The sequence below is a fragment of the Rhamphochromis longiceps genome, linkage group LG17 (assembly GCF_057381845.1).
Source record: "Rhamphochromis longiceps isolate RC_006_pf linkage group LG17, R_longiceps_female_GT1.1, whole genome shotgun sequence".
Lineage (NCBI taxonomy): Eukaryota > Metazoa > Chordata > Actinopteri > Cichliformes > Cichlidae > Rhamphochromis > Rhamphochromis longiceps.
Genome location: NC_140573.1, coordinates 26,843,957 through 26,870,159, shown reverse-complemented (window position 1 = coordinate 26,870,159; position 26,203 = coordinate 26,843,957). Strand labels below are relative to the sequence as shown.

The 26,203-nt window shown below is 39.7% G+C and overlaps 1 protein-coding gene across 5 annotated transcripts in view; it reads left to right on the top strand.

The window, feature by feature from the left end:
- The window catches only part of ppfia2 (PTPRF interacting protein alpha 2), a 187,343-nt gene that overhangs the window by 138,831 nt on the left and 22,309 nt on the right, over nucleotides 1-26,203 (top strand). For all 5 annotated transcript variants that reach the window (XM_085386151.1, XM_085386155.1, XM_085386154.1 and 2 more), the window contains exons 4-15: nucleotides 2,747-2,916; nucleotides 4,305-4,374; nucleotides 11,700-11,810; nucleotides 15,065-15,286; nucleotides 16,777-16,923; nucleotides 20,304-20,438; nucleotides 21,122-21,205; nucleotides 22,048-22,179; nucleotides 22,301-22,363; nucleotides 22,723-22,814; nucleotides 24,485-24,617; nucleotides 25,832-26,049. In XM_085386151.1, the coding sequence (XP_085242277.1) occupies nucleotides 2,747-2,916; nucleotides 4,305-4,374; nucleotides 11,700-11,810; nucleotides 15,065-15,286; nucleotides 16,777-16,923; nucleotides 20,304-20,438; nucleotides 21,122-21,205; nucleotides 22,048-22,179; nucleotides 22,301-22,363; nucleotides 22,723-22,814; nucleotides 24,485-24,617; nucleotides 25,832-26,049 (1,577 nt within the window). The remainder of the gene's footprint in view (nucleotides 1-2,746; nucleotides 2,917-4,304; nucleotides 4,375-11,699; nucleotides 11,811-15,064; nucleotides 15,287-16,776; nucleotides 16,924-20,303; nucleotides 20,439-21,121; nucleotides 21,206-22,047; nucleotides 22,180-22,300; nucleotides 22,364-22,722; nucleotides 22,815-24,484; nucleotides 24,618-25,831; nucleotides 26,050-26,203) is intronic.

The following is a 26,203-nucleotide window of genomic DNA, read 5'->3' as shown; positions in this document are numbered from 1 at the left end:
ATAAATAATGAAAATATTTACTGAACGAGATTGGAAATGGGGTGCTGTTGAGTAAACACTGACTTCCTGATTGAATCAACAGTAGGCATTTTGTTGAGTGTGCAGGATTATATATGTAGACATGATGGATGTTGATGGATCTCTCAGGGACACTTGAATCAGAGAGACAAATGAAGAGACTACACTCATACAGCAGTGCTCTGCAGGGGTCTTCTTTTCACTGCAAGTTTTCATTGTTCGACTCTTACACCTCACTCCTGCAGAGATTCTGATCACTTCTGCCTGCTCCAGTGTTTTCTATTGAAAATATATCTTTAGGATCCTGCAGACATCCCCCCATAAAAAAGGAATCAAACATTTTTATGGATTTTGCTGCTTTTGGTTTGTTTTGTCAGGTGTGTTTGACATTAAAATGAGTCAGAATGCTATTGATTATTTCTGTTACTTTATTTGGAACCATATATTGAAGAATATCATATTCTAAGCTAGCACTCTTGTCTTTTTACATTTACATTTTGGGAAATTCAGTTAGATGAAAAGATCGATCCTGTTCTAAATGTTGGACTACTGGCGCTGCACAGTAGTCAGTATACTCAGTTGGCACAAAAAGGAAATTTTGAAAAGGATCTATTGACTTTGGCTAGTGGTAGCCAAATTTACTTGAAACTTTAAGATAACAAAAGTTCATAATATAAACTTTGTAATACTTCATTAAAAGTAAGAAGGCATCTACAGCACGATTATTACTTCTGTAATCTGTAATCATGCTCCAGAACTACTTTTGGCAGCCATGGCTGTAAGGTGTTCAGGCCTGCAAAGTGATCCCAAATCACCATCCACCACCGTGCTTGACATATTTGCAGATGTCTGTCTCTATTTTGGTGTCATCTGTCCAAAGGACATTGTTCCAGGACACATGTTATTTGTTCAGATGCAACTTTACAAACCTGAGCTGTGCTGCCATATTCTTTATAAAGCGATATTTTAAACACTAACAGATCCTTGTAGGGCCAATGTAGATGTAGCTCTTACAAATTTTTGCACTTCGTCTGAGCATTGCGCAGTCTGACCCCTGATTCAATTCGATTGGATGTCTGGGAAGATGGAGACATCGTGTTGCTGACATTAAGCTGCTACCTATCATCTTAATTCGTACAGAAGCAGTCGGTGTGTACTTTGTTTTTCACAGGACTGCATGTTTGTGAAAACTGTCTTTTTGACATGACTGTATATAAAAATTAAAAGTCAAACCAGAAGTGCTATTGGCACAAAGATTAAGACTACAAGGAGCCTTAAATCTGCATTCTTTTAAATAGCCAGCGGGGCATAACACAAAAACATTGGGAAATTACCTTTTGGCTTTCTTCATCTATCATGTTAGTAAAAGCTTTCTGAGGAGTTTATACTCTCAAACTCTAGTTTCAAACTTTGCTGACCACAGCGTGAGCTTAGTTTACTAAATTATGGTCCCATTTAGAATTTAAAAAAATTAAAAAACTAATAAAATTAAAAAAGAAAAAAAATCTTGTTACTTGTTACAGTTATGCTTGAGGGCTAGCTGCCTCAGTATTGGCAATTTTAAGGAGTTTTCATGGTTACTCAGATCTATGTTAATAATTTAGCCTATTTTTACTTCAGCAGAGATGTCAGTGGTATTTTGACTTAATAACAATGGTTTACACTTGGAATACACTTGCAATGGAATACACTTACACCAGCTAACTATGTTAGGTAGTCTCAGATGGAGATGTTTGGACAGTTAAAGGTATGGTGGGAATATAACCAGTAAGGTCAGAAAGAGCACACAGATCATTCTGAGCTGTAACTTTAGCCTATAACCAGATCATTATCTCGAGGCTATATTATTATTGCCCTGGACGACATCAGAGAGGGAAAGAAGTGTCACGATCTGCCTCACTAGGGGAAATGAAATGAAAGCAGACGATCCTACACTGATCTCACAGTGGAACCTGAGCAGGCTACAGTAACAAATAACGTTTTATCTCTGCTGAATAACACACATGATTGTTTACTCCCCGTTTTTGTTGTGTAGTTGCCTTTTGTTTAGCCTGCCTCCAAGCTCCGCATTTCTTCTCTGTCTTTGTGTAGCACTCTGCTGGCTGTTGACTTGACAAGTTACCTCGCAACATAGATTACACTTTTGTGTGTTTTTGTTGAAAGGACAGCGTTGCCTTTGCAGTTATCTGCCCCCTTTTTTATATATACATTGTTCGCACAGTTACATTGATGAGGCGTTGCAAGAATACAAAGCAAACTTTTCTTACTGGAAAACATTCTCTCCAGTGATTCTGAACTTTTATACCATAATTTGGTAATAACTCACAACAGTTTATGAGAATGTAAATAGTGATTATGGCCATTTTAATTGGTAAAAAAAATTTGATGATACTAAGAATAATAATAGATGTTGGTCACATGCCAAGCCACCAAACCACTTTTGTTGCAATTTTTTCTTTTTTCCCAAAGGACTCAGTCTCTGTAAGTAATCGCCTTTGTTGCATGTATATAATGTTTTTTTGATAGTCATGTTTGATTTTTGAAACATTTTTTGAGCCTGATCAAGCACACTTGAAATCATTCCTCTAGCACTTGTAGAAAAAAACCCATAAATAGAATAAGAACAAGAGCCGTGGCTTTCTGTGTTCTCAGAATGTTCATATTTTGGATTCTTCAGCAGTTCTCAGAGTTGATAATAACATTGATTTCTCCTATTTCTTCCCTTTAGTTACTGCTGGAACATCTTGAGTGCCTGGTGTCCAGACACGAGCGGTCACTTCGTATGACTGTGGTCAAGAGGCAGGCTCAGTCTCCTTCAGGGGTCTCCAGTGAAGTCGAAGTTCTTAAAGCACTCAAATCCTTGTTTGAACACCATAAAGCCCTAGATGAGAAGGTAAGGTTGTCAGAATATCTACATTAAATGTGTAACTGTTGGCTTTTTTCAGTTTTACCAAATTTAATGTGTTTGACTTTAATGTGTTGTTTTGATTCGGTTGTATGTCCCTTCTCTGTTGTATTATTATTAATTACTTGTGTGTTTTATATTATTATTGGAGACAAATACATGTATTTTTGTTTATTCTGGATCAGTCACATGTTATTTACATTTAAAATTCTTTTTTGGTTTTCATAAATGCACAAGTAATTAGTGGGTTTGTGAAAAGTGTAGCTGACGATTAAAAAAAATGATTTGAAAAATTAGGTTTAATGTGTTATATTTCTGCAGTGTGGTGTCATTAGTCATGTCAAAGGCAAGCTGAGTGAGTATTAGCACAGTGTGGAGGTGAAGTAACCAGTTGGCTAGCTAGCTGCAGGAGCTAACCAGGAAAAAAACCTCAGCTACACATACTACAGATCTAGAAAGAAAATAAAAGCCATCAGGAAAAAATGTTTTGCATTGTTACTTTTGAGTCACCTATACTGTATGTATTCTTTCTCCCCAAAACATTATGTTTAATTTTAAATGTTAAACATATTTGTAATAACTTATTAGTTGTGCTTTGCTGGATTCAGATTTGGCTCCACCCCCTAATTATCATATTATAGTATATTATAATGTATATGGATAGATAAAACATTTAAGACCAGATGATACTAACAGTGCTTTATTTTCCTTTTGTGTGATTTCATGCTATCATTTTCTAGTTTTAAGCCTTTACATGTCGCACTCAGTGTTTCTCCTCACATCCCGCTGATTTATGACCTTAGCCTCCTGTGTAATATCAGCACTCCCCCTGTAATCCATTCATCCCCCCCCCGAAAGCCAACATTTATAACACATGTCCAACGTCCACATTGTTTAAGGTAATATAAGCTCAGGCAAATGGGGTCCCGTGTTGGAACAATATCCCAGAGTGGACACAGAGGATCAGCCTCTTCTCATATCTGGTGCACACTCACAATGTGTTGCAAGTAATTGTTCCATCACAGCCATGATGAACCTAAAAGAGACAAAGGGAGAAGTGTAGAAGGGGAATCTCCTCTCCGCAAATGGTGCTTTTAAAGCAGTAAGAGCCGTATAATGCTACTTTGAAGCCCCAGCAAAGTGGTGTTGTAAGGCTAAGGGAGGAAAAGAGGATAGCACCTTCTGATGTGTTAACCCTTGCTTTCCTGGACTGGGATTTTAACAGCGGTGAGAGAGGAAGCTAATGATTGCGTTTTTCAGCTTGGCTCTTTTAAGATCAGTCCATCCCAGTGGAATTAAGTGCAGTGAAGGCTTATAACAGTGCCCATGACAAAGGATCTACAGACAGATTGTGATTCATGTTTTGTGATTTTCAGGTAAGAGAGAGACTACGAGTGTCACTGGAGAGGGTGTCTGCCTTGGAGGAGGAGCTCACAGCAGCCAATCAGGAGGTAATAACCACCACACTCACCAGTAACTACATTAACTGTTTGCTAATGCAGATGTCTTATAAGCAACCAAATGCTTTTAGGCATATGAAAGAAATGTGATGAAAGTGACTTTGAATGTGGCAGATGGGCCAACCTGAGTATTTCAACTGCAGATCTACAAGAATTTTCACACACAACAGTCTCAAGGGTTTACCTCTCTGGGCAGAAATGCTAGAGGAGAATGGCTAGACTAAAAAGTCGGAACCTTATGTTGAAATTTAAAGCAAAAGACCACAGGGGTTCCAATCAGAATCAGAATCAGAATACTTTATTGATCCCTGGGGGAAATTATTTTTTGTTACAGTGCTCCATTTTAAACCAACATTAAGACAAGACAGACAATACGCTAACTAAGAATAGTACAATATATACATATATATACATACATACATACATAAGTCACTTATAAATAAATATTTGGAAAAGAAACATGTGTAGTTGTAGCAGCAAACAGTGTGTTAAGTGGATGCGTTGTACAGGGAGATGGCCACAGGCAGGAATGATTTCCTGTGTCGTTCGGTGGTGCTTTTCGGTAATCTCAGTCTCTCACTGAACGAGCTCCTGTGACTGACCAGCATGTCATGGAGTGGGTGGGAGGTGTTATCCAACATTGTCTTTATCTTGGACAGCAATCCGCCTCTCCGACACCACCTTGAGGGAGTCCAGCTCCATCCCCACAACATTGCTGGCCTTACGGATCAGTTTATTAAGTCTGTTGGCATCTGCGACCCTCAGCCTGCTCCCCCAGCATGCAACAGCATAGAGGATCGCACTGGCCACAACAGACTCATAGAAAATCCTCAGCATTTTCTGGCAGATGTTGAAGGACCTCAGTCGCCTCAAAAAATAGAGACGACTCTGGCCCTTCCTGTAAAGTGCTGTGGTGTTTTTAGCCCAGTCCAGTTTATTGTCAATGTGTACTCCAAGGTATTTATAGTCCTCCACAATGTCAACACTGACCCCCTGGATTGAAACAGGGGTCAAGTGTTTCCTGGTCTTCCTGAAGTCCACGATCAGTTCCTTGGTCTTTGCCACGTTGAGCTGCAGATGATTCTGCTCACACCACGTGACAAAGGAGTCGACCACAGCCCGGTACTCTGTCTCATCATCCCTGCTGATGCATCCAACCACCGCAGAGTCATCAGAAAACTTCTGAAGATGGCAGGTCTCTGTGCAGTGCTAACAAGCTGTGACTAATGGCCACGGTGTAGAATAATGAATATTGTGATATTTTTAAACACACTTTTTGTTGTTTGTATTGTCAGATAATGCATCATCAGTGATTATGGATTAAAACTAGAATGAATGGGCTGAAATTCCTGGAACCTCAGACTATGGTTTGTTGGTTGTTTTCATACCAATGCATAGTGTCTGACTTGAGGTAGATTATTAGCTTTCTTCATCAAAGGAACACTTAGTAGCATATAGACGAATGGGACAAAGAAAAATTATATTCTTTAATAAGGAATTAAAGACTTTGGCTATTTTATTAATCCTTTGCATAAAAGGCATCAGGAAAAGCAAGCATTTCTAATTTGGAAAACAAATACTATTGTTTCATTTAAGTCATTCCCATCAGACAAATGCATGTCTGTACTGCTTTTTAAGGATTCTGCAAACATGCTCAGTAAACATAATTTTGAACATGCAGAGTTAATGTGATGAACAAGCATTTTTATTTATTCCAATTGCAATGTTTTTTACTCAACCCATCCAATCTTTAAGCATCTAAACCTAAAAAACGACTTAATGTCAAAGTAAAAACCGAGTAAAAACTAACTTCAAAGCACAAAGTTTCCACATGGGAAACTTTGGTCTATAAAATTGTGACTTACTTAATTTTATAGCACTTAAATTCATCTGCATTTTAAAAATCACTGCTGGTGTATGAAGTCACAGACGATGACAAGCAATCTGTCCGATGCCAACAGTGAAGAGAAATATTTCACACTTTGAGATGGGAATGTGCTGAAATAACAGAAAATATATGCTGTTCATGTATTAAACATGTAGATACTATTTATATATACATGCAGTATCTCAAGACTTGTGTTGAGTTGCATATTCCGAACAAACATAACATATATACAGGAACATATACTACTTGTTTACGTGGATGCAAACCTAATACATACTGTGATGTGTCCTGAATTTTGTATCTGCTCTGAAACCCAGAAACATTTACGGTACCTCGACAGGCTTCACTCTACCTCAGCTTATCAGTGGCTGCGGCGAAGCACTGACAGTACATCGGCCACTGTTTCCTTGGTGGCCTTTCCGTCTTCACCTCCTAGTTCGGGCTAGAGTAGGATTTGCACTGCAGATGGTCCTGTTCCAGCTGAGGAAAAACCCTCAGGCTGCCACTTCACAGCCTGTCAGACATGCCAGCCTGACACTCGGGCCTGGCGTAAAAGTCACTAAAAGGAAGAGAAGAAGAAAAAGATGGGAATGAAAAGCAATAGGGGGAATGGTTGGGAGGCGTGTGGCGTGGGTGGAGGGACAGACGGAGATCTAGTGTGAGAGGAGAGAGAGGGGGTAAGGATGGAAAAAAAAGGCATAGACAGGCAGAAGACACAAATAGACATGGCAGGTGGGATGCAGAGGCAGGTCGTGTGTGGAGGTATGTGTATTAATGAGAGTGCAGGGCTCCACTTGGTCAGAGCACCTCTGAAAGAAACCGAAGGACAGAAAAAGTGAAGCTGTAATGATATGTTTTGATGGCGAGTAAAGTCGCTAGGGGTCAAAACCCAAGATTTGATAGTGTGCGATCTACCAGACAAGGAGAGAATTGTAGAAAAGATTGAAAACTTAAAAAAGTAAACCTAAAGGCCAGCGGTACCTAAATTCTTCTCTTTTTCTCTTTGACAGTTTTTCCTGAAGTCTTGTTTTTTAACTGCAGAAACTCTGACAGACATCTCAGCAGCACCTTGAAATATTTCTCACATCACACTTCCAAGCTTATAAAGACCATACAGTATTTCTGTGTGGCTGTCCCTCTCTAATGGTTAACACAACACTTGTCAGAGCTGCGGACAGATGAGTGATTAGACCTTGAGGTGATGGAGGGTGGAGGTGGTGGTGGAGAGGATGGTTAAACCGGCTTTGCCGAATAAAAATGTCCACGCTTAAGAGGCTCCAGGGAGGCAGGCGGATCCGTGAGCCCGCAAACTGGTAATTGATTTGAGATGGAGGTCTATTATGAGTCCCATTTCCCTCCAGGAATTTAGACAATGTGTCCATGCTTGAAGAAATCAGCAGCCTTTAACCTCATGCAGTCACAGGTGTTTAAGTGGCCCCACACTGATTGCTGCTAGTGATTGCAGTTCTATCTGTGGAGCATTTTGGTATCTATCTGAGGATGAATTGTTGCTTACCAATTATTTGATGTTAATCAAAACAGACATATTTTTAAGACACTGTTAAATTCCCAAAGGTAGCTCAATAGCTCATTTGAATCTATCACAACCATACAAGATCAAGGCAGATAAAATAATATGTATCAAATATTATTTTATGCAGTCATACCAGATTCTTAGCAACTCAACCCTAGTTACACGTGGTGATTGACCATTTGTAACTTTCAGAGGCTTAAAATGAAATTGACTAATGAGCTATTTTATGGTCATGTGAAGTCTGTTCCTTCATTATTGTTGAAGGAACAGGGAACATTATTTGGCAAAGTATGCAAATGATGGCCCCGCCCCTCCCTGAGCCTGGTTCTGCCGGAGGTTTCTGCCTGTTAAAAGGGAGTTTTTCCTTCCCACTGTCGCCAAAGTGCTTGCTCATAGGGGGTCATTTGATTGTTGGGTTTTTCTCTGTATATATTATTGTAGGGTCTACCTTACAATATAAAGCGCCTTGAGGCGACTGTTGTTGTGATTTGGCGCTATATAAATAAAATTGAATTGAAAGAAATTGATTTGATTTCAAGTGTTGCATTTTGTGTTTTTTTTTTTGTCTTTTTTTTGGATAGGAGGAGCTCCTAAAGAATGTTGATGCAAGTGAAAGAGGCTAAAAAAACAAAATAACCTTAATGAGTAGTGAGTAGCCAAAATCAACAATCTGGCGCATTCTTAATAAGTGGAACTCAATTGGCTAGCTCTGCAACACCAACACCTTTATGAATGTAAAGGACAGTTTACAACAAGGTCTAAATAACAGGTTGCAACAACAAGCCAGATTAGACAACAAAATTAATTGATCAGAAGTATACCACATCATCTGTCTAATATGGTAGAGATAATGTTGTGAGGCGGGCATGTATGATAGTGGAACTACCACTAGTGTTTATAGGTGATGTGACTGCTGATAGAAGTATGGATTCTGAAGTGTACAGGGCTATACTCTCTCTGCTAATATTCGACCAGATGCTGCAAAACTGAGTAGACAGCACTTCTTAGTGCAAATGGATAATGGCCTGAAGCATACTGGAAAAGCAACCCAAGCGTTTCTTAAGGCAAAGAAATGGGATTATTTTCAATAGCCAATAGAGTCATTTGAATCAGTTTTTAACAATTTAAAGCAGCTTTAATGGTGTGGTAATATAAGATTTGATAATCGGATGTATAGAAAGGTAACATCTGACCCATGAGCCGATGTGGGCTAGCACTGAGGTCCTTACAGGCTGAGCTTGATCCAAACCAGCACTATGCTCAGTAGGAGAAATACTCTGTTCACGGTTTTTCAAATAAAAGCTGGCAGAAAAGGTTGAGAATGGCAACAGCAGTACTTTTTTTCTTGCTTTTGCAAAAAAAAGACTGACCTAATTCTTTTGGGATTTTGTAAAAGAAAGAAAACTAATACATGAAATGAAATCTCCTTTGACCTAAAACATTTGATAAACATGTTTTATGTGTGGTCATGCATTTTTCCCCAGGTGTGTGATTGATTCTATTTTAAGTGCATTGCACCAAACTTGCTTTTCCCCAAATCTCACCTTGACGTCATCAATCTTTCATACTCTAAGAGCAACCTGTGACACCCGTGGACACACACACTCACACATAGCCATTCTTATTTCACTCCTTCCCATTTTCCTCCAATTTCTACTTCATCAGACATTCCTGTCAACACAGAGCCCAGAAGTGCTAAAGGAAGATAAGGAAATTGTGATGCTGCGTTGTAAAAGAAGCTCCACTCGTCCTTGTGTCCCTCGTCACCCTTTTCATTTTGCATCTGGCAAACTTCTCTCTGTCTTCTTTCATTTCAGCGATGGAGATGCATCAGTAGCGCCCCATTCATCAATTGTGCCTTTATGTCATGGGTGGCGTTGGTGTTTGATCTCTGAGATGGAGAAATTACAGACAATCTCAAAATAATGGTACTGGAACATACGGAGGCATAATTATGCCCTCATTAAAAATAATGAACAGAAGATGCTTTGTAGACAGATTGCAGCAGAAAAGAAGAAGCCAAGCTGCTGCTGGCAAAGTTGAGTGTGAAGGAAACCCTGTCTGTGGAAGGTGGGAGATAATCTTCTGTTCTCACTCGCAACTTTAAAGAGGTCCCGACATTAACTACGACTCGTGTCCAGGTGTCAATGAGGGCAGGTTGGGATCTGAGTTTAAACTGGATCATGTCAAAGTCACTTGATTGCATTGTTTGTTTTATCGACAGCGGTTTCATTGATTGTCCTCGGGCTCCTCTTGCTGTTCCGATCACAACAAATGTCTGTTGCGGAAAGAGAGAGAAAAGACGATTTTAAAGCATCGCAATTTGTTTTCAACGGCGACGATCACTCAGCATTTCCATTCTCAAACTGTAATTATTTATTAGAATGATTAGTAATGGTAGTTGGATTGTCATAAATGATGGTGCTGGCTGCTTGGAAATCCTGATCGAATCATCCATAAAGAGAAGGACAAAAAGGAACATGCATGATTTGAGAGTCCTACATGGTTCAGAGATTAAAGCTTTTCTGAAGCTTCCGAGTACTCATAGAGGAGAATGCAGCTTTAATCACATCACGCTATCAGCATGCCTCATGTACTGTAGTAATTGTTGGGGGGGGGTTGTTAGGAGCTCCTCCTTTTTTGTTCGTGTAGAGAATAACTGTAAAACTATTTTAGTGCTAGAGTTGTCTTTCTGGTGGTTATTTACTTTTTAGGGGAGGTTTCAGAGATTGAGACCAGTGGACAGTGGTGTAACTTTGACTGCTTCTGTCTGCAAAAATAAACGGAACACACTGTACCAAGCTTATTGTTGAAATAAAAGCAGACAGTCTTTTCACATTTTGAACAAATCTCCAGGTTGGCCAAATTCATTTTGAACAGGAGCACAATAGCAGACAGAAATATCATCACCAGTGCTATTTTAACATCCCTCACAGTTTGCAGACTGACTTTGTGGCTTTTCTTAGTTTTCCATTGCAGAGAGGAGCATTGAGGATCTGCCCTGTTTCAGTTTTACTTTCAGAGCCAGGACTGCGTGTGTTGGCTTGTATTTCTTACTCTGTTTTGACTTTCTTTTCTCAGGGGAATCATTAATTCATACATTTCTTAAAGCTGCACTGTGTTTACTTTAGTGCAGCTGGCCTATGTTCGACCTCAATAAAAGATTGATGCATTCGCAACACGTTATTTTCGTATTCACCTTAGTGCTAGTGTAGGATACACGGAGGAAGTCTTAGAAGAAGTTATCCATTCTGCTAGTTAATATTTAGTGGCCTACCTGGGACGAATGAATGGCTGCTCTCCATAAGCATTAGGCTCTGGAAAGAAGTACTTCAAGAAGTACTGTGAACTAGTAGGCAGCAGGTACACTGTCAACCTCTCTCTCTCTTGAAGTGAGTGATAATCATATGTTGTCAGTCAAAGCCAAACCAGAATGTTATTGTTGTCAGACACCCCTGTGACAGGGTTATTAAGGCTTCAGGATGGCTGATGGTGGGGAAATAAAGCACTTGGTTTGCAAAACTCAATAATCACAAGGTTTCCATGAATGTTGGTTAAAGTAATGTTCCAAAATTCCTATGCAGTGTGATATACTGTAATTTACTAGCGTTGCATAAGAGAGGGAAAATGATTAGTTAACCAAGGATTGCAATTATGTGTGGTTGTGGTTTTATCCTCATCGTGTGTGCAAACAAGAGGCTCATTCAAGAGGTTTCGCTAAAAGCTAAAAGTTCTAAAGCCACACTGAGGAAGATGCCAGCCTTAAAATTGAGTTTTGTTTTTTCGTCTCACACAAACTGTGTTGCTGTGTGCAGGCAAGTGTGTGCGGAGGGGGTTTTTTGTTGTATTTTTATTTTTTTTTTACTTCTAACCCCATATTTTTGTGTCCCACAGATTGTGGCCTTACGGGAACAGAATGCTCACATCCAGAGGAAAGTGGCATCAGGTGAGGGAGGAGAGGACATTTTGGAGGGCAGTGAAGCTCAACAGAAGGTCCATGGCAAGGTGAGCTCCCTTGATTTAAATATGGGTGGAAAAAATGGTCAAAATTATGTGTGGATCTATAATAACTACACTACACTTTAATAGTCTGTACATTATGGCAATATTTGCACTTGTTGTTTTTGATTAAGATATAGTTTATTCTAAAAATGTGCATAGTATTATGTATGTATATATTAAATATACTTACTGTGGCGGTCATACAGTAACCCGGATGTTTTCCATTTCAAAATAAAAGCACTACCAATCAGTATTTTGTCTACAACCCTGCTGTGGTGGCGTTACACAAATAATTCCTGTACATTTAGTTCCCCCTGCTGTATTGGCATTTTGACTTTAAAGTATTGCAGCGACTATCACATGGTTTTGATCATACATTTATTTACCTCTGCAGGCATTCTGAAGGAGTTAGGCGAAAACTCCCGCTGTGATCTCACCCCCTGCCATTATGCAGGAGCACACATGGACATCCATAGCTGAATACAAATTTCCTTTTGATTATTATTTTAACAGCATAGGTGTAGGTGTAGATTACGCTGATGCCTTTTTATGTCAGAAGCACGCGAGCCCAAAATGATGCACCTTAAAGGCAAACGCAGATGCAGGATTTTTACTTTTTTTTATTTTATTTTATTTTTATTATACATGCAGACAGCAGCAGAGGATACCTGGGTAGATCAATGGAGACGTTATTACTTGGCTGGTCTGCTGGGGAACGAGGGTTTGGGGGATGGGAGGTGGTGGTGGTGGGGGATTGGGAGTAAAGAGATGAAGAGCGTGTGAGTTTGAGGGATGTGATAATGAGGAGACAGCCATCATCTGCTCTGTTTTGTGTAGATAAAATAAGAGAGTATGAACATGTGTTGTTTGGCACATTTGTTTTGTGATACGGTGAAGAAAGAACACTAACCTTGCAGTAATGGTGAGGGTCAGTTATTCAGCATGATTGTAGTCAGAGTGACTGACAGAGATGTAGAAGGAACTGTCAGGAAGGGGACAATGGCAAAACCTGCCCACCGGATTCTTTCATTCATATATATATATATATATATATATATATATATATATATATATATATATATATATATATATATATATATCTTGGTTTGTCACTCCATCAGTTTTTGCACCACTGAATTACAGACCACCTCTTCTGTAACTGAAGGGACAGATCTGTCTTTTAGGTTTCATGTCATAGGTTTTATCTAATTTCTTAATGACGTGACTTTCAAATGCTGCTTATCTGCTGTAGACGGTGTTTTAGCCCTGTCACTTTAAGCTAATAGCTTTTTGAGAATCACCTTGTTGGTACAAGAATATTTTGTCTGACAAACTGCATCATCTTTGGGATTTTTTGTATATTCAACTAAAGAAATAGGAACAAATGATGTGTTTTTGCAACAGGCTGCTAGTACTAACGTGCCTAGATGCAATTAAAATGTGGTTATTTGCTTATTTGTCTGTTATGTGTAGTTCATCTGTTTAGTAAGGTGCTTTTTTATGTTTAGATAATTCATTAGGCAGCGTTAAGTGGCCTAATAAACAAAAACATTCCTCTTAGTGAAAAAGCATCTTATGTTCAAAGAAGAAACTTTGAAAGACCTTAAGAAAGTTTGGAGAACTATTGCTCAAGGCCAACATTAGTTCTCAGAGCAAAATATAAAGAATTGAGGGGCATCTCAAGACTATCTGTCCATCTATCCATGCAGGCATGAATGAGAGCAGTTGTTTCATAGCCAAACTTAACCATTTTTAAAGGTCATTCAGAGTTAAAAAGCAATACACCCCTTTGAAATGTTGGGTAACTCTTATTAACATTGTCCCTTTAAACTATCCTGGTCCTAAATGGTACAAATCTGTGAAACAAGCCCATCGATGGAAACCCCAGATACACAGAGGGACAGCTGAGCCATTTGGCAATAAAGAAGATATAAAATTCTTTTATGAGCATGGCCCACTGCTGGCATGCTCGTATTAAAATCACTGGTGTGATTTAGTGGATCCTGTTCCTTGCTCAAGTGAATCATTGATCACAGGCAGCAGACAGAGAGGCCCAATTAGGTTTGTCCTCACAGATGGATGGCCAAAGATGGGCAGCTGTGCCTCACAATACAGCAGGAAGACAGAGGAAGATGGAGAATGAAGAGATCAGTTTCCCTCAATCCTCTCATTCACCTTACTGTAACTCAATTGAGCATAAAAGCAAGATTTGTTTTTTTAAACTATGCATGTTTGTTATTTAGCACCGATAATAAGGTTGTTTTCCTCTGTTGTTCTTGCCCCTAAACTCTTTTGTAAGCTGAATCTCTGCGGTATCCTCCTCATTAATCTACCTCATGCAGAGACCAGGAGAGCTGTACGGAGTGGAAACCTTGCAAATCTAATCAGATTACTTATGCAAGTGTCAAAACAATTTCTCCAGCAGAGTCTGGTGTGATTCAGTCTTTGTGACCATCCAGAATCAAAGCAGGGGAAGAACCAAAGCCGTGAGCTCCTGAACTTGAATTTATTAGAATGCAAATGTATGTCATTCTCAAAAGCAGACATGGTATCTGAAGTGGAAGCATGGCTGATTTCTCAGGGCCCACTTGAATACACGACAGGAAGATGAGGCATGACAGGAAATCAGAAAATTGCTTTGCACCATTGTTCATTTTTACTCTCGATAGTGTGTTTATTTTCCTGCATTCAAAGCTCAAACTTCTATTTTTGATTTAGGTACTGGGGTTTTTACTAGGTTAACACTTGAAAAAAGAAAGAAAATATAATCACTTGTTATCGCGATTATTGTGGGGCAAGTGTGCATTCTGAATGGACTTACAAGACACGTTTCAGGATTCGGGATATAATTTAACATCCAAAAGATTTATTTCAACTGCAAGGAAAAAGTTCTAGTTAGAATGTTAACTTAAAAGAAAGAAAGAATTTTTTTTACTTTGATTAGCCACAACATTAACAACCAATTTCCAAATCCTGTACTAACCCTCACTTGTCAGTGATCTTATTACTACTTTATTATTACCTTATTACCTATATACCACAAGCCTCACTTAATTTGTGAGTTTTAAAAGACGTCATGCAAGGGAATTCATTTTTAAAAAAGCTCTTAAATTCTTTTTAAAGTACACTAAAAGTTAGAAATCATCCCCAAACATCCCTTGGCAAATTTTGTGCTTCATGACGCATACATATTTTTGGATAATTTTCCCTTTTCATATGTTGACCTCTTACTCCACGTCCCCCTCTTTCCCCTCCAGCGTCTGTCCAATGGCTCTCTGGAGCCGGCCCATGAGGCGAGTCAGGTGGTCGAGCTGCAGGACCTGCTGGAGAAGCAGAACTACGAGTTGGCCCAGATGAAGGAGCGCATGTCCTCCCTCTCCTCCCGGGTTTCCGAGGTGGAGCAGGAGCTCGAGACCGCCCGCAAGGACCTCATCAAGTCAGAGGAGATGAACAACAAGTACCAGAGGGACATCAAAGAGGTCACAGCACAGAAACTGAGCACAGGGGGAAGCATACACACACACACACACACACATATTCGCATGGGGATAACAGTTGCAAGAGAAACATCAAAGACAGCGAGCAGTGGTCTAAAAACAGCTTCTATTTGCATATGCTCTCACACTCTCCCCAGCTCTTTATTACTCCGTCTTTTTCTCACATAAAAACATGCACATTGACTTGTGAACGTATAAGGTCTTTCATAATGCCTTCATCGGGTGAAGTGAGTTAAGTGAAGAGTCCTTGAAAAAATATCTAAATATACACTTCAGATAAACACTTCTCTAGGCCTCAAACTAACACTTAATGTTAAATAAATAAATAACCATTTGTATTTCTTGAACGGGTTCAAGACTGTTGATGCATGAAGCACAAAAAAGAGCCAGTTGTGTCCAAAACTGGCAATTAAGATCCAAATAATAGTCCTATTTATTATATGTCTGTGCAAGGTTAATATCAGTGAAGTGGGCTGGATATGAACATAAGCTGATGCCCCTGTCGCCTGGGGATGAAATTACTATTGATTTCTAACGATGTGGGCAGAGGCAGTTATCGTGGGCTGACAAACATGGGCTTATCAGGCCAATCGTGTTTTATTACCCTGCAATGCCTTCTCTTACAGCAGCAGTTTATTTAGTGTTCTAAGAATAACTGTTATTATTTGTATGGTTTGGAAACAATGGGTGCTACCGCAAGTTTGTGTCTGAAGCAATTCTCCATGGAGGAAATTAAGTCTGAGAAATTCCATGATAATGTTGCCTCTGTTCATGACAGCAGCGCATGTTTGTATTTTATGAGGCTTTATTTGTTATTAACTTTTGTGCACATTCTAGGGATAAAAGTTTGATTTTGCAGACTTGCAGTCTGGTTTCTGTGTGCATTCCAGGAAGTGGTTGAAGAATCTCTAATTCAATTCCGTTCACTTCAGTTTTACTTACTCAGTGCCAATTAACAATAATGGTGAGCTCAAGGTTCTTTATATTGTAAAGTAAAGACCCTGCAATATCTGTATATCTGCAATATCCATCCATTCACTGTCTGCTGCTTATCCTGGCCTAAGTAGAGACACCCAGACTCCTTTACTTCTTCCAGGAAAAACTGATGACATTTCTTCACCGTATACTGGGTCTAGTCTGAGATCCAGTATACGGTGAAGAAATGTCATCAGTTTTTCCTCCTGGTAGGACATGTCTAAAAACCTTATTTAGAAGGTGCCCAGGAGACATCCTAGTCATCCCTGAACCACGTCAGCTGTCTCTCAGTGTTTCGATGTGGAAGCTTAGTGGCTCTAGGTGCTGAATGCCCAAGCACCCTGTCACTTAAGGGAGGGTCCAGACACCCTATGGAGTTTTCATCTGGTGCTGATATTAAAGTAGTGTACAAATTCCATGTGTGCAAAGCAGCAGGAGAAAATATTACACCCAAAGTTGATGTTATATTAAGTCTTTTTTTGTGTGTCTCTATACAGGCCATGTGTCAGAAAGAAGACATGGAGGAACGGATTGTCACGCTGGAGAAACGTTACCTGAGTGCCCAAAGAGAAGCCACCTCTGTGCATGACATCAATGACAAACTGGAGAACGAGTTGGCCAATAAGGAGGCATTCCTCAGACAGGTCTGTAAAGTCCACTCCAGGGTTAGTGTGAGCCATGTAATCACATTAATCAGCTCTCTGGGATTACTATTTTCTTCCAAAAAATGGGTCCAGATGGCAGCTGCAGTGCACGATTCATTACTGTATCATCAGTCGTATTTTTCTTACTGGATTCAGAAAAGAATCAGCCAGGAAAAATGTGTAAGATGGTTCCTGTCAGTTAACATAGTCCTTTGAGCAGTTCCACAGAGGTCTGGCATTGAGAAAACCTCTTCACATCGTGGTAGATAATGTAAGAGGAAATTACTACTGGGGAAGAAATTTTATAAATGTTTACTTTGTGCAGATGCACATGGCTCACATGTGATTTCTTCATAATTGACATAATGCTGCAGAATATGGTCAAGCGATTGTACAGATTTACTCTCCTTTCAATTATTCTTTGTGATTCATTGCAGCCAATTAGATAAATTGCATGGCCATAGAAGATCTAGTGGCATTTTTATGAGTAAAGGCTTAAACACTGTCTGGGCTCTGGAAGAATAGAAAGAATTTCTGATATGAGTAGAAGTAATTAGAGTGACACCATCAGTCCCTGTTTGGATTTACTGTGTGGAAAGTTATTTAGACACTAATTTATATTTTAGTTATAATTCTCAACAATTTTCTTTAGCATAATGTTTACTTTAGACATGTACATCACAACTACAGTGACTATTTAAAACAATTGTGAAATCCCCTAGACCAGTTAATCTGGGGGTACCTTAGAGACGAGACATCACCTGGTGATCACTGGTCATGAGGGAAAATATATATTTTCCGCAACCAGATATAAGTGGTTACTGGTTGTCGCCAAGGAAATGTGGTCACAAAGACGACGTTGCTCCATGTGATTGCTTTGGTTGCAATTTCATGCCAGCAACTACCAGAAACAATTCGACAGATTGGAGAATACACATTTTTTCATAGCAGATGAAAGTTGCCGGCGTCTGCCTGATCAGTCTCTCGTCCTGCATGGGCTTTAGCCATGAGTTTCAAAGCGACTGGCAACCATTTCCACCACATTTTTCATTTGCAACTGGCGGTTGCCATTTAGTCACTAACTGATCTCTGGGCATGTGTGACTAAGCCTAACCTGAAACAAATACAATTTAAAATCTAAAACCTGAACAAATTTGAGAAGAAAATTTAACTGTTGACTAAAAGTAAAAGAGCAATAGAGAGAGACAGTCAAAACAAAGAAATAAGAAAATATATTTAGATGAAAGCAAAAAATGGCACAGTGGGTTATTAGAAAAGCTAATAGTATGAAATATGTTAAAACTGTCTGCTAAACATATAAAACATTGAAATGGTTAGCTCACAGTGTAAGTACATGAAATTGTGATATAAAATCATGACAAAAGATCAAAATAATTGAAACAGCTAAAATTCTGAAACCAGGTGGAAATTATTAGCTAAAACTTTAACTGTTGAATTTGTTAGCTAAACGTACTGGATAAACAGTTAAAAAAGCTAGCTAAAAAACAGATTTAAAAAAGTAGTTTTAACTAAAGATATAAACTGTTTGAATGGCTGAAATAAAAACTCAATACTTGGCACTAAACTAGTAAGAGTGTTTGCTAATCATAAGTATATAGTTAACAGAATGTAATCGCTAAAAGTAAATGGTGAGCTAATTTCATCCTGCCAGATGATTACATAGGGTGGGGGTTGTTAACCTTTGCTAGCCAGTCATTTTTCACTCAGGAAATGTGTATGAAGCCACAACTTAAGAAGAAACCACTTATGTATTTACAGCCATGACGTTTACAAGGGAAAGGGTCTATGCAAGGGGTATGCTTGAACCCTAAAGGTTTTTTTAAATGAACTCCTGCTACCATACATAAACAGACTTTTTTGGTAAATATATGCACAAAGTTTCACTTGCTATTGTACTGGGCTCTGGCTGCTGATGTCTGAAGATTACTTGGTATAGAGACATGAAGGGATGAGAAGAAATGGCAAGCAAAATGGCAAAAAGGATGGGTAGTAGGATACCTAGGGAGGATATAATAAACAAAAACAAACTGTCATGTTTCCCCTGTGTCATCTCAAGCACGTGGGATGGCGATATGGGTTGAGGCAGAAAATATCACTGACACACAACACAATGTATACTTGGCCTGCTAGAGTCTAATTATTGCACGCTGAGCTGCCAGGCCCGGAGCTTCGGGGACCAGAGCATCTGTCGCCGATGGCAAAGGCTGCCAAGCCAGTCCTTAAATAAGTCTTAAAACTGATCCCAAGCTAGTGAGGGAGAAAATTCTTACTGTCCAATGGGGAAGCAAGTCACTTGTTTCCAGTTTCATTTAATGCTAAGTTTGAGTTCCATCTTAATGATAGCAAGTACCAGCTGAATGCCTAATCAGGATCTGCATCAGCTGTCTATAAGTTGCCAGTGTCACTCTTGGCAGTGCAGACTCTGACTCTGCTATTCTAAAGAAGAGATGAGGCACACTGCCAGAGTGTGCCTCATCTCTGAAAGACAAACATTTGTGATTCTATTTTCTAACAGGCAATTATGCTCTGCTGACACTGAATAGGAAGAAGGAAGAGAATCACATTTATAGAGTTCATTTTCGTTATACTCTGTTAACAAGGACAGCATTGGAACACACTGAAAACTCTTTCATTCAAATAGTGTAGTGTTCTAATAATCTGCTCATACTTTAATTTGTCATTGCTAGGGTTTGTTGTTATTGCAAGAAAAACACTATTCTGGATTTCTTTTCTGGATGATGTATGGTCAAAGCATTGGAAGGTAATTTATTGAATAAATCTCCTGTGTAATCATTTATCATTCTTTCTTTCAGCATTAAGCATTCCTGCAAATTTATTGGCTTCAAGGCAATAAGTTAGAACCCAGATTTAAGCTAAGTGCAGATCCTTAGTTGGTTTAGAGTGTTTAAATTTATTTCAGTGGTTGTGTCTCAGGAAGTAGAGCAGGTCATCAGGAGGTTGGTGGTTTAATCTCTGGCTGGTCCAATTCGCATCCAAAGTATCTGTGTGCAGGATACAGAACCCCAGGTTGCTCACAGATGCATCCATTGGAATTTGAATGTGTGTGAATGTTAAATAGAAACCACTTACATGTCGATGCAGTGCTACTGTGACTGTAACATGTTGTATAGAGTGCTCAAGTAGAATAGATAAGCGCTATATAAGAACCAGTTCAGTACATTAACTTTGACTGTCGGCTAATGTGACTCTTTTCCTCACAACGTGCACATTTATATTTTTTGTTTACTTTTGGCTGCAATCCCTCCACAAAATCTGCAGGAAGCCAGATACAAAATCTCATAAGTCTCGTTGTTCAACTATCAGCTAATGTTTTTGCTGTCTGTGGTGTTTGAGTGCAGATGGAGGAGAAGAACAGACAACTACAGGAGAGGTTGGAGCTTGCAGAACAGAAACTCCAGCAGACCATGAGGAAGGCTGAGACACTCCCGGAGGTTGAGGCCGAACTAGCCCAGAGGATAGCAGCTCTCACCAAGGTAAGCGCACACGTTTGTACATATTGTACATTAACACACATGCTGTTGACGTATTCCCACAGATGCCCTCGTTTTTTTTTCTGTACATTTGTGTAAGTGTCCACGTGGTGTCATGACGTTTCAACATGTTCCTCTCCTCTTCCTCGGCCACATAGTCTGACTCCAGCTCCTCTTCCTCTCCTGATGATTATCACTTTGTAATGGAAGCTAAACTCCAAGACATGAACTCCATTCTTAGGAAGGTAGTTCCACAGGGCATCACAGCTATTGCCAACTCCAATAGAGAACAGATATCATTCATTTATCTTATTAGTGTTTTGTGGCGGGCGTGTTTACTGGGATTCTGCTCTGGCTGTTCTACCACCATGGGACAGCTGCATGGCACTTCTGGCTGGAGCTCATACTTGGCAGTGCTGGAGCAGCTCTCTTCCTCTTTCATTCTGTCCTTTGGTGGCCTTGTTCTCCATCTTTCTCCTTGTCACTGTTTGTTTCAATCAGCTGTCTTTCCAGTTACGCTTTAAAACATAGATATCCATCTTTGAGTTTGGGGTAGAAGCTTTGGCTTGTGTTGTCGCCACCATTTTTCTTTGTTGGCCCTTAGGCTGTCAAGCACACAGATCATCGTGGCCTCTCTTTTTTTTTTTTTTTTTGTCCTGTCTGTGCTGTCTGTGATCCAACTGTAGGCGGAAGAGCGTCACGGGAGCATTGAGGAGCGAATGAGGCACTTGGAATGCCAGCTGGAGGAGAAGAACCAGGAGCTGCTGAGGGTGAGTCACTGCGGAGGCGTTGTGCCAAGCAGCGTTAACCAGGCAGCCACTTCTGCATGAGCAAGACAGCTTGAAGCGACTGCAACTGATGGCACACTGTCTGATTTGTCACCAATGAAGCTTGACCAAATGGGTGTTTCACGTACTCTGCTGATATAATGGTTTGCAAAATACTCACAAATGATGCAAATGAGTAATTCTAAAAGACGTTAGTGTTTTCACGTCACACTTTAGTGTATGATAGCAAATTCAAGCGAGAATGCTGTCTGTATGAAGATGTTTAACCTCATGAGTTATTTTCAAAGTTTTTTTGTTGTTGTTTTCCTTATTTGAAAAATGCAATAGTGGGCAATCTTTCCAACAGCAGTCATATAGTACAGAGAAAACCCCAACAGTCAAATGACCCCTTTGAGAAAGCACTTGGCAACAGTGGGAAGGAGAAACTCCTTTTTAATAGGAAGAAACCTCCAGCAGAGCCAGGTTCAGGGAGGGGCAGCCGTCTGCCATGACTAGCCGGTGGTGATGGGAGGGAGAAAGGATAAAAGATACACTGTGGATGGGAGCCAGAAATTGATAATAGCTAATGATTAAATGCAGTGGTGTATAAATATATAGTGAGTGAAAAAGAAACACTCCCAGTGCATCATAGGAATCCCCCAGCAGCTTAGGCCTTTTGCAGGGAGGATCACCTGATGCAGCCCTAATGATGTTCTTTATCGAAAATAAAAGTTTTAAGCCTAATCTTAGAAGTGGAGAGGGTATCTGTCTCCCGAATTCAAATTGGAAGCTAATTCCACAGAAGAGGGCCTGAAAGTTGGTTTATCTGTATTTTTCTCCTTCAGGCTCGGCAGAGGGAAAAGATGAATGAAGAGCACAATAAGAGACTCTCAGACACAGTGGACAGACTCCTCACTGAGTCCAACGAGCGACTTCAGCTCCACCTGAAGGAGAGAATGGCAGCTCTCGAAGAGAAGGTTAAAAACGCCTGACACGTCAATGGAAACCTGTCAATATCAATTGCATCAAGGTCATTAAAAGATGTATTTTTCTCACTTCTTTACTCCCCCCCCCCCCCCCCCCCCCTTTTCTTTGCAGAATATGCTAATCCAAGACTCGGAAACTTACAGAAAACAGTACGAGGAGTCAATCCAAGAAAAAGTAGGTTGTAGAGATCGAGAAATGATTACCTCCTGTTTCAAAATGTCTACATTTTACATGAGCTTAGTGTAATAATTGACTTTTGAGTACAGCAATAATGAGTTTGGTTATTGGCACTAGTTAAATTTTTTATAAACCTTCAATATTGAAAAGCTCCTGCAAGGGATAGAATAATAAGGAGGCTACTGAAAACAGTAGAAATTACAACTGTCACCTACTCAGACCTGTAAATGTAATCAGCTCCACATGCTGCAGCCATGTCACTAGTATGACTAGTGGTATAAAGGGGTAGGATAATCATTTCATTTTTTGGGCATGTAATATCACAGACAATGATGTAGAGAAATTGTTTTGTCCAGTCGCAGCTGGCAGAGGATATTGAGAAACTGAGATCAGAGCTCGACCAATTCAGATTGAGGGCAGGCTCCCTCACAGAACCCACGCTGTCACGGTAGGTCGGTTTTCTGTGTGTGTGTGTGTGTGTGTGTGTGTGTGTGTGTGTGTGTGTGTGTGTGTGTGTGTGTGTGTGTGTGTGTGTGTGTGTGTGTGTGTGTGTGTGTGTGTGTGTGAGTGTATCCGGATGTAAGACGCAGTTTGTAACGTATCTCCACATGTATATACTGCATCAGTTGCTGCTTTTGGACCACCATATTGGACAGGGGGAGAAATAGGCTTCCTCTTTTTCTTGTCTTTCACAATAAAAGCCTACAGTTGCTTTAATAGCAATCTTTGACACATTCCAGGAGCCAAATAAAATCATCTTTGGTTTTAATCACTGTTGAAAAGATTTTTTTTTCCCCTTAATAAATAACATTTTTCTTGTTTTTATTTGAGAATGATTAATTTATATCACTAATTAAATTAATTTGTGGGATTGTAAAAGTCAGACAACACATTTTAATCAATTCAATTAGAATAAACTTGCTGTTAAATTTAAATCGGAATAAAAAACTAAGCTTTATAACTCACTTTAGATGGACAAAGTTAAAAACTGGCCAGAAACATATTTTGTATGTATTTTAGGAGCTATATAAAACCATTAATCACATTCCTTGTTAATCAAATAATATCACTTGTGTTCAGTTGCATGTCGGGGCTGCAGCCCTCATTTGTGGCCAGTGACATTTGCCTCCACTGGCAACAACATCAACATTTAAGTGTCCAGTCAACTATTCATAACAATCCCTAATCACTATGTATGTCTAAATGTATTTTCCTTATCAAAATGTATAGTTTACTAGGAGAATAAAGACAAGGAATGTATGTTTCTGTTGCTGAGGGAGCTTGCCAGTCAAGTGCTTCTCAGAAATGGGCTAAAGAAAAAAAAAATTGGCTTGTTCAGTGGCAGCACGGTGATCCCTGAACATTAGTTGGTTCTGTGTCCAAACGTTAGTGGTGGATACACGACGTATTACAAGGTGAACAAATGACTCAAGAAAAACGTGGATGCTGTGAAAACATCTGCAACATAAAGAAGATGTGTTACACTAGACATGCAATAAAAGGCCACGAGAGATTCAGATTTAGTCTAATGTGTGTGTTTATAGAACAGGAAGCAAAGAGAGGCAAATAGATACTCCGTCTCCAGGAGCTTTCCTGTTATTTTATCCTTCTGTGAAAACTACTTGCTCTGTTACACTATTGTTAGAAACACTGGTATAATGGAACTTTTGGCATCTATTTTTGGATATTTTCTGGTTTCCATTTCATGCTGCTTGAAGTTCTAATCTTACAAAGCTGACGTGTTGACAGTGGCAGCCTTAATCTCTTCCAAAGACAAACAATTTGCAGCCATAGAAGCATGCATAACAAGCTCTTATCCTTCAAGAAGTACACTTTGCACCTCCTCACTGTGACTAATAGGTACGCTTGAGGTATCAAAATATAACATCTGACTGGTTTCCTGCTTGTGTAACTAATCGGTACTGCAAGTTTTCTTGCTGTGTCTTATCTACTGGCAATCTGCTTTACGACCCAAACAAAATCACTGCTAACGATTGTGTTTGAAGGATTTGCTTTAACAGGTTCAGATATTATTCATCTGTCATATGAAAAACACAAAATCTGTAACCAAGCATTTTGCGTTTAGCTTCAATAATACTCATACAAGTTGTTTCCCAGATCCCATCTGGACACATCAGCTGAGCTTCGATTCTCTTTGGGATCTCTGGCTGAAACCCAGTCGGACCACTACCGCTCAGCAAAGGTCATCCATCGACAAAGGAGAGGTCGAATAGGTCTGCGAGAAACCAAGGTGAGGAATAACATCTGGTTTGTCTGCCTTTCAATCTTACTTATATTTAAATGTTTCTATTTTAAAAACATCTAAGAGCTTCTTTAGTGGTCTGTCAATGAACAGTGTCAGCTTTAACGCAGTGAGTTAAATTTAGATACTGGAGAAGTTCCAGTTTGGCAAATCCAACAGGGACTAAAATATTTCAATATACACTCACTGGAAACTTCATTACACCTTCCCGTACTGGGTTGGGTTGCCTTTATTCTGTATCACATAGATTAAACACGTTGCTAGAAGGACTCCTCAGAGCTTCATACAGCTGCTTCAGATTTGGTGGCTGTAGAGACTTTCTGATTGCTGTAAATTTATTGTTATGTTTGAGAAACCAGTTTGACATGATTGAGCTTTGTGACATGAAGCCTATTCCCCATACCATTACACTGATAGCAGCAGTCTGAACTGTTCACACAAGGCGGGATGAATCCATGTTCTGATGATGTTTGTAACAAATTCTGACCCTGCCATCCTAAAAGTAGCAGCAGAAATCAAGACTCATCAGACTAGAGAACATTTTTCATATCTTCTGTTGTCCAATTTTAATGAGCTCAGGTAAAGTGTAGCCTCGCTTTCTTGTTCTTGACAGGAGTGGGACTCTGTGTGGTCTTCTGCTGCTGTAGCCCATCTGCTTCTAGGCTCTATGTATTGTGCATTCAGAGATGCTTTCCGGCATACCTTGATTGGAATGAAGGGGTTACACACTACATTTACCAAATATGATGACCAGAGACAAAGACCTGGCAACAATGTACTGGGTCTGAATTGGGCCTTGAACCTTTAATATAACATTATTGACAGGCTTAACGTGAACATTTTCTGTAGGCTCTTATTTTGGAGGTTTAAAGTTTTTGGATTCTAAATACAGGTTATGGTAATTCAAGTATGAGTGCAGGACACATTATAAATATATAGGATACTGCTTTTAAATGAAACAAAAACCATTTCCATCTTTTGGTGTGTCGCCACTACTACTGCTTAGAGAAGTCATTAAGTCTTATTAGAGTTAGTAATAAGACATAATCGGGGGGGGGGGGGGGGGGGAAAGCATAAGTGCTTCTCATAAAATTGTATTGCATGACTATGTTTTCAGTTTCCAGTAATGATCTCAAAATATTAGTTCATAACTAATAAGATATTGTTTTGTAGTCACAGTTTCACTCTGTCTCTGTATGCAGGCAAAGTCACTGGGGGAGCCTGAATGGCGCTCACAGCAGTTGGGGGTCCTGGGAGGCCACCACTTTGAGAGCGACACGGAAATGTCTGACATTGACGACGACGATAGGGAGACGTTGTTCAGCTCCATGGACCTGCTGTCTCCCAGTGGTCACTCCGATGCACAAACTCTGGCCATGATGCTTCAGGAGCAGCTGGACGCAATCAACAAGGAGATCCGGTAGCTGACACACGCCGTTGTATAAATTTAATACTGAAGACCAGATTTCCAGACGTATTGATCCGCCTCCTCGTTCTAAATCCACTTTACTGGAGACCAACTTGATATGTTTTTAAGATCATGTTTGGAAAGACTTTAAAGTTTGGAGCGATAT